The 8,785-nt window shown below is 32.6% G+C and overlaps 1 protein-coding gene across 1 annotated transcript; it reads left to right on the top strand.

Moving 5' to 3' along the window:
- Nucleotides 1-2,088: 2,088 nt before the first annotated feature.
- On the top strand, nt 2,089-7,063 carry LOC105625683 (L-xylulose reductase-like). The gene is made up of 4 exons (XM_012207007.1): nt 2,089-2,202; nt 5,406-5,722; nt 5,842-6,043; nt 6,130-7,063. Exons 2-4 carry the CDS (start codon nt 5,406-5,408, stop codon nt 6,385-6,387), a joined length of 777 nt encoding a protein of 258 aa, XP_012062397.1. The 5' UTR covers nt 2,089-2,202; the 3' UTR covers nt 6,388-7,063.
- The last annotated feature ends 1,722 nt before the right edge of the window (nt 7,064-8,785 follow it).

Here is an 8,785-nt window from a genome sequence, read left to right as displayed (position 1 = left end):
ATATACCGCATCACGGTGCGCTTCTCTGTCGAGATTTACTTCCTTAATGTGAGATGTGCCTTGTCGGGCTGGGCGTTGCTGACCAGTTGTATCCTCACGAATTCTGTTAAAAACCTGCCCACCAGAGAGGGCGAGACCTTATTGCATTGGCATAAGAACTGGTATCTCAGGCCATCTCTTTACATAAAGATCAAATCTGTTATTGCTCTCAAAGGAATGCCCCTCCTTGGGAGACTTCCTCCTCGGAAGATAAGGAAAATTATTGTAATCAGGAGATGCAAGCGAACTAGGCGAGCCGGAATTAGGTGCTGCTATAACTATTCTCCTGGTGTCGGCGATTAAGATATTTTCGACCGCCGCCATGTTCACTATAATTCTCTGCTTGTGTATAACGGAATAGATGTTTGCTGTGACCCAGTGTTTACTCTGACAGTTGATACACTTGGAGGAATCTTCTTAAAGACGGCAATTGGTGTTCATCTCACTATGTCTATTTTCGTCATAATACAAGCACCTCGATATACTTTTGCACGAGTTACTAACATATCCTACACGACAGCACGTATAGCAAATGCGAGCTCGAAGAATGAAAGGACGAACTTCATGTCTAATTTTAAATAAGTATACTTTTTGGGGAAGGATTTGACCCGCGAGTTTAATTCGGATCGTTCTGGAAGGAATGTATTTTACTTTATCTTCTTTTTCGTATCTGCGATTTAATCTTTGCATATCCAAGATTTTTGTCCTTGGCAATTGGATTCCAAGTGATTCCTTAGCGTGTCTATATCAATTTGTTGCGGATTCTGAATGATTGTCCTTAATACCTTAAAAGCAGGGATAAATGCGTGGAAGTTATGTTTAATAAAGACTGAGTTTTTTACGAGCCTGTTAGCCGCCGCGGCCGAATTAACCTCAATGAAAATCTTGCCCCTTTCGATCTTATTGATTTCTTGAACATCAGGAATGTCGGATTTTGCAATAATGCTACTGATGAGGGTAGCATGTAATGTATTTTCTCTATATTGTTTGATATACGTACACTGCGTATGGGCCAAGATCACGCAGACCGTATCATAACATGTTAATATTTGCACTATTAGCTGAGAGGCACTTGCTGTGTTGTTGCCGGAGTTCTGTCCAATGATCTGATTCAAGAAGGCGCCCCCGTGGGCGCGCTCGCGCATTTCTTGGCGGGAATCATCCGCTCGTTGATTTTCCTCATCCCCCTCACATTGTCGAGAACGCTTCCTGCACACGTTCTCATAATCCATATCCATATTCCTTCTGCGTGACCATTGGGGATGATTCAAGGACTTCTTAACTTTCCAGAATTACGCTTTTATGCGCCACCATTGTTCATGTTCCCATCGGCACTATTATTTGTTGTAGCCGTGTCGATATTGTTACGCGTAGGATCCGAAGCATTAATTCTTGCCTCTTTAAAAAGGGATTGCGATCCTTCTTCAAATTAGGAAGAATTTCTGATTACAAGTTATTTTTCGAGATAGAGGAATCATAAATAAAGATTGAAGAATCAAGAGAAAAAAAGAAGAAGCACAGCAAGCACCGTCTCTCCCCCCCCCTCCCCCCTCCAGAGACGAGGCCATGGCGGCCCGAGAAAAACTTTTCAATTGTTCACAAATGGATAGGAGTTAACTTTAATCGCAATTAATTTAAAAACTATTATAGCCTCAATTTTGATATTAGGATTATTGTTTTATTTTTAAGTCAGAAATATGTTATTAAAATTTCGGTCATGAATTGTAAGACATTCTGTATATACATATACATGTATATATTATATGCATATTTATGCATATATATGTATATTCATATATGTATATTCCTACATAAAAAATTTTTTATCGGGAATTGTTTGACGTTAACATGACGTTTATTCTGCTTGGCCTGTAATTATTAATTATTCGTGTAAATGATAGACGTACGATTTAAAATATATCTTACAGTAGGAAACGTTTTATCATTCGTTATAATATTTAATCGTAACTAAATGCGTCTTACTGTTTTTAAATAAAAAAGTGGGACAGATCTTATAAGTATGTAAAGTGCCAATTTAAGTCATGCATTTATCATATAGCGTGTCCGCTGACCATTGATTTACGGATCACATCTATTACAAACAATATCTTTTTTCGCTCGAAATTATAAATTTTGTGAATTGTTCAATATTATTGTATTACAGTAAGTATAATTTATACATTTGTATAATTTGTTAAACACAATTTATTATTGTTATATAATTAAATCAATGTTTACAAATATAAATATAACTATAACTAATATAAATATAACTATTAGCTACAGTATCTGAAATAAGTAATCATACAATGCTATTCCTAAAACTGAGTCGAAAAGTCCTCTACCATTTTGCGATATTCACAATAATTAACGAGATATTAAATTAATAATTCAGAAGATCTCCGTCATGCGTACTGTCAACACAATTAACTACATCATTAAATCAGACAATTTAATGGTGTATCTCGGTTTTACCGTACTATCCAAATGTATATCACTAAAAAACACAACACAATTTTTCAAGACTGTAATATTGAGAAGGAAATTCAAAATGAGTCAAAACGTATATATATTGTAATACATAAATCATATTGTATTATTAATGTGATATATTAACATTGCTTAATAAGATCCTGAATAGAATTCCAAAAGACTTTCTTATTATATTAGGTGTTATTTGTTTCCGCCGTTTTCCTATAGATGGCTTTAGCGTAAGTGGTGGTCGAAATAAATAGATCATAGACGTCATACAATAAACTTGGGCATCTGTCAACATAATCATAGAAACATTAGTCGATTTGTGTCTTATCATAAAGTTATTCTCGATTGAAAATATCAGTTTACGAGCCAAATTCTCGTCATTTGCGGGAGATTTTATTATATTTAATTTTTTGCTTCAATATGAAGAAATCTGTGGCTGAGACTCATCGAATGCTCTCAAATACTTATGGTGAGGCCGCTATTAGTGAAAGAACGTGTCGTGAGTGGTTTCAACGCTTCAAGAACGGTGATTTTGACAAGGTCATGCTCTGTATTTGGTGGGACCAACTCGGCGTAGTGTATTATGAACTATTATGAACTATTATAACTAAAACCGACTGAAACAATCACAGGCGATCGGTATCGAACGCAATTGATGCGTTTGAGCCGAGCATTAAAAGACAAACGGCCGCAATAGAACAAGAGACACGATAAAGTGATTTTGCAGCATGACAATGCTCGACCCCATGTTGCGAAAGTGGTCAAGACATACTTGGAAATGTTGAAATGGGAAGTCCTACCCCACCCGCCGTATTCTCCAGACGTTGCTCCCTCTGACTATCACTTGTTTCGATCAATGGCACACGGCCTGGCTGACTAGCACTTCCGGTCTTATGAAGAAGTAAAAAATTGGATCGATTCGTGGATAGCCTCAAAAGATGACCATTTTTTCGACACGGGATTCATACGCTACCCGAAAGATGGGAGAAAGTAGTGGCCAGCGATGAACAATACTTTGAATCATAAATGTATAACCAGTTTTTTACAATAAAGCCTCGAATTTCGGAAAAAAAACGGAAGCAAAGTTGTACACCTAATATATATGAGATATTAATTTCTAAATATTGAAAAAACAGATAAAATCAATGTAAGACAATTTTAAGATATCTTTCAGTGTTCTTTGAAATATTTTGAAGATATTTCTTAAAGAACTCTAAAAGTTGTCTTACACGTCGAGTTTATGAAATACGTCATTCTTTATTATGAAACTTTAATTTATTATAGTGTATATATATATATATATATATAGTATATATATTTATTATAGTATATATATTTAAACCAATGCCATTCTCCATTTAATTCTTGTGGGAAATTACTCAGCCCCTACAACACGAAATATTGCAGCAATATTATTTTGAAAGATTGTAATATCTCTATATCTGTAAAAAATAAAATATTCCTATAATATTATGCAATATTTCAATAATTACTCTAGTTCTATTAATTGCTAACATATTATTAGCATCATACTCCAAAATACATACGATAAAGTTATGATAAAAAAATATTCGGGAGTCTAGAAAGCATATCCAAGATGTTTCGATTCTCGTCCGGAGTGCCATCCAGATATCACTCCATTCTTGTTATTTACCAAAGCAAGAAATTATCCGGAGAATTAAACATCCAGGTGGGAATCCGAACACGCCTCAAAAAAATTAAGGAGACTCACTAATTAGATTTGCGTATTCCTTAGGACCCCTAGACGTTTTCTTCTTACAAGAAGCTTATTCTTCTAATGGTAGAGCCGAATACTTATTTAGTGAATTGTATTATAATATTGTAATAATATATTACAATATTTTCTACAAAATATTAAAATTACAATATTTTGCAATATTGTTGCAATATTTTCAGTAAAATATTATAATTACAATATTACGCATTATTGAAATATTGCTGCAATTCGTGCTGTAGGGGAGAGCACTCTCTACTATAATATATTTAAAGGATATTGAAATTGGTAAGGTGTAACCTAAAATACATATTTACCGATTTAGCTAAGATTGCATTAGTTGATCGTCTATAATATCCATAAATATTGAATAAATTTTTCTCTTGAGAAAGAGCATAGAAAATAATGTTTTCTTAAAATTGATTCTAGTGCGCGTTGCCAAAGTATCTGTATTTCCTTATTTCTCATGATCATTAGGTGTAATTTATACAATAGATATATGAAACAATATTAAACAAATTAATATTAAAATTGCTTAATTAGAAACAGTACAATATCGCTTATAGAAGAACATGGCGGAGTAATTTTTTCGTGTTTAATAATGACATAAAATTGAATAAAAGACGCAATATTATGAGAATCTTCATCTGTATTTAGTGAAATGATTTTTAGAAGATAACCGAAGGGTTTCAAGATGAAAGCCCTAGTGTATGTTCTGCGATGAAAGCAAATGAAATAAATTTTGAAAAAAATCATACAATACATTTTGTGAAAATTAATTTAGAAACCTAATATTTTTGGAAGTTTATATGATATTGAAAAAATATTAAATTAATATTAATATTCTCGAATATTAAATTGCAACGTCTGTAAGATATTAATTCAATAAACATTGAATATTTCGCTGCAATATTATTTACATTGTTTCATGATAACATATCAATGTTATAGAAACCTTCAAATCAATGTCAAAGTATATTTAAAATGATGTATTCAACATATTTGAAAACGTGTTACACTATTGAATATCGTATAAATAACATCGTAATATAATAAATTTTATTTATTTATTTATTATTGGGTATATAGTAATTTAATGTGATTAGTTATGCTATTGAATGTACTCAGCAAAAAACATTGTTTATTTTAGATGTCTTTCTTGAAAAAAGTTGTCCTTATAACAGGGGCCAGTTCAGGAATTGGAGCTGAAACAGCTATTCATCTGGCTCAGCTTGGTGCATCACTGTCGATAACAGGGCGTAATAAGCATAGTTTAGACAAGGTAGCTGAACAATGTGGACAACCCAAGCCGTTTGTCATAATAGGAGATCTAACTAATGAGAATGATGTGAAAAATATTATCGACTTGACAATCAAGCATTATGGAAAATTAGATGTTTTAGTTAATAATGCTGGAATTTTTGAATTAGGTAGTATAGAGACTGCAAGTTTGGAACAGTATAACAAGTATGTAATGATAAGTTGATAATATGTACGAGTATAAACATGCATGGATATTGATGAATTGTGTTTTATTTTAAAAATATATTGATATAACGAAAACGTGTTTTTGTTGTAAATATTAGTATTTTCAACGTAAATGTTCGGTCAATATTCCAATTGACTGTGTTGGCAGTACCACATTTAATCAAAACGAAAGGCAACATTGTAAATATTTCAAGCGTAGTTGGATTACTACCATTGAGGAATAGCCTGATATATTGCATGAGTAAGGCGGCTTTGAATCACTTTACGCGTTGCGTTGCTTTAGAACTGGGATTACGACAGGTAAGGATAATGGCTGTTTTCTTTTTTCAACAATAACATTATAAATATTATTTTGCGTCATAAATTATTTTCTTAAAATATGATAGGTGCGTGTGAATGCCGTAAATCCTGGCCTTGTAAAAACACATATCTTTCGGAACTGTGAAATGAACCAAGAACAGCTTAAAATCTTTTTCGAGAAGTTAAAAGAATGGCATGCTTTAGGAAGAAATGGCGATGCTTTAGAAATCGCAAAAACCATTGCATTTTTAGCCAGTGACGATGCTAGTTTCATAACAGGAGTGACATTATCTGTGGATGGAGGTATGCATATTATGTCACCTGCTCTTCCGTCATTTGTATAAAGAAAAAGTATGTTATATTATTTTTTTATGGCTGGATTTCCCATGGAATACCAATATTTTCGAAATTGTGAAAAATCAGAAAATTTATTTTAAATATTTTATGAAAAAAGATAATTACTATATAACAGAAGAATCCGTAAGAAAATAAAATTTTAATATATTTTTTATTATAACAGAAGATAATAAAAGAATCTTTTAAATTAAAAGACCATTTGAGGTTAGAATAACAGTCCATTTTATGAAAAATTGCTCCATGAGGAACGAAGCCATCAAAAAATCGAAACGTAAAAAGTAATCATAGTAACAAAAAATTTAAATAATTTTCAATAAAATTGATTTTTGAAGTAAAAGTATTTATTTTTTTTCTATAACAATTTAAGTGATAAGAACATGATAATATTATAAGGATTCTTAAAACTATATTCTTATCTGTAATTTGCGCAGAATACATACACCTTGTTGAAAATCTTTGAATAAAATCCTTATTATATCTAAAAGCTGAAAAGTCTAGTTATTGTACAGCAAGTCCACATCTAATAAAATCACTAGAATTATAAAGTACCGCAAACTTACCTCCATACCTCCATTTTGATGTAAAACGTGGTCATTTTTAAACTTATGTATTTGTATAAATGTATTTTATTGGGAAAATAAAGCCGTAAAATATGTAAACCAACTTTTTAATTGTAAATAATTTATTTATGAACCAAAAAAATACTGTACAAATGCCTAATTTTTGTATTTTTTAGTCTAATACAGATTTATTTGTTGTTGAAGTGTTAGTGCAGAAAAGTTTATGCACAGGTTGTGTGCGCAGAGGCGCAGAAATAAGTACGAGTTTCGCGATAATACTCTCTGATGATACTCATTTAGTTATTTCCAGTCGCCATGTGTTTAGCGCCTTACCTGTGCACGCAGTCCTTCCTGCACGTTATTGGCATTGCTCTTGCCATTAACTCCGAAAAGCGAGTTCCTGATTGAAACATACTTGCGAAGAGGGTGCCATCGCTAAGCGGACGCCGCGCCATTATAAGAGAATCTTTTCGAGATTGCGTCCACAAAAAACGTATAAGTCCCGCGATTTATATATATAAAAATAAAGTGTGTTCAAATTCTCTCTCGTCCCAGTATTAAGATTATATGATTCTTCGCACGAAACCGAACTGTACACTGACGCGAGTTCCACACCTTAGATGCAATACTAATGTAACGACAAAACTCCAATGTCTTCGGACCAGTATCTTATTATAGTGAACGAACTAACGAAGTAGAAAGTCGCTATCATTCGTTCGAGTTAGATATGTTAGTAAAAGCTGTCAAGAGATATCACATATATTTATACGGCACAAAATTTAAAATAATCACAGATTGTAATGCCTTGGCATATGTTTTAAAGAAGGCTAGCATCAATCCGCGAGTCAACAGATGGATTTTGTGCATGCAAAACTATAATTTCGATGTGAAAATGCTATATGTAGATGCCTTAAGCAGAATTAGCGTAACAGCGATAGATACCATATCTTTGACGAAGGAATTGTATTATAAGTAGTTAGACCCTATTTGCGTAAAATTGCTCGAAAGCTAGAACATTCCGAAGATGGTAAATTCAAATTAATCGACAATTTGTTATATTGAATAGATCGATACCGCGCTAGATTCGTTGTATCCGAGAGTATGATACAACAATTGTTACGAACATATCATAATGAATTAGATCACGGAAGCGAGAAAACTTATGAGGGACTTAGTTTAAACTATTGATTCGCTTCGATGTGTAAGAGAGTAAAACAATACATTAGTAATTATTAAACGTGTCATTGCGAATAACAACGAATGTCAACGAATGCCAAAGAAAATGAGATGCAAATTATGCCCACCCATAGTTAGTTGTTCCGTATTCTTCATGTGGATCACATGGGTCTTTTATCTGAAGTTTTGGATAATTCAAAACATATTCTAGTCTTGATCGATGCATGTACTCGTTTTGCTTCGCTATTCATTGTGAAGACTATTTCTACTCAAGAAGTAATAAAAAATTTGACTCCATTGTTTGACATGTTTGGAAATCCGAATTAAATAGTTTCAGACCGGTACTGCGTTTACTTCTAGTGAGTTTCTACAAGTGCGTAAAGTAAAACATAGACAAGTAGCGATAGCAGTTCTTTGGGCTAATGGACTAACTGAATGTGTAAACCGATTGTTAAATCCTCCTTTAGAAAAGTTATAACTGAAGACGACTAATGGCATAAATACTTATTTACTATCTATATATATATATATATATATATATATATATATATATATATAAGTACGTAACTAACGTAAACTTAACGTTTACTTAACTTAAATAGTAGTTATTACTTACTACTACTAATTAACTTAACGTTTAAAACGTAAA

Source organism: Atta cephalotes, assembly GCF_000143395.1.
Source record: "Atta cephalotes unplaced genomic scaffold scaffold00003, whole genome shotgun sequence".
NCBI classification, from domain to species: domain Eukaryota; kingdom Metazoa; phylum Arthropoda; class Insecta; order Hymenoptera; family Formicidae; genus Atta; species Atta cephalotes.
This window is presented reverse-complemented; position numbering and strand designations above follow the sequence as displayed.

Coding starts and splice junctions, on each gene's coding strand:
- LOC105625683 (XM_012207007.1), top strand. CDS start 5,406: ATGTCTTTCTTGAAAAAAGTTGTCCTTATAACAGGGGCCAGTTCAGGA. Junction 5,723..5,841: donor AGTTTGGAACAGTATAACAA/GTATGTAATGAT, acceptor TGTAAATATTAG/TATTTTCAACGTAAATGTTC. Junction 6,044..6,129: donor TAGAACTGGGATTACGACAG/GTAAGGATAATG, acceptor AAAATATGATAG/GTGCGTGTGAATGCCGTAAA.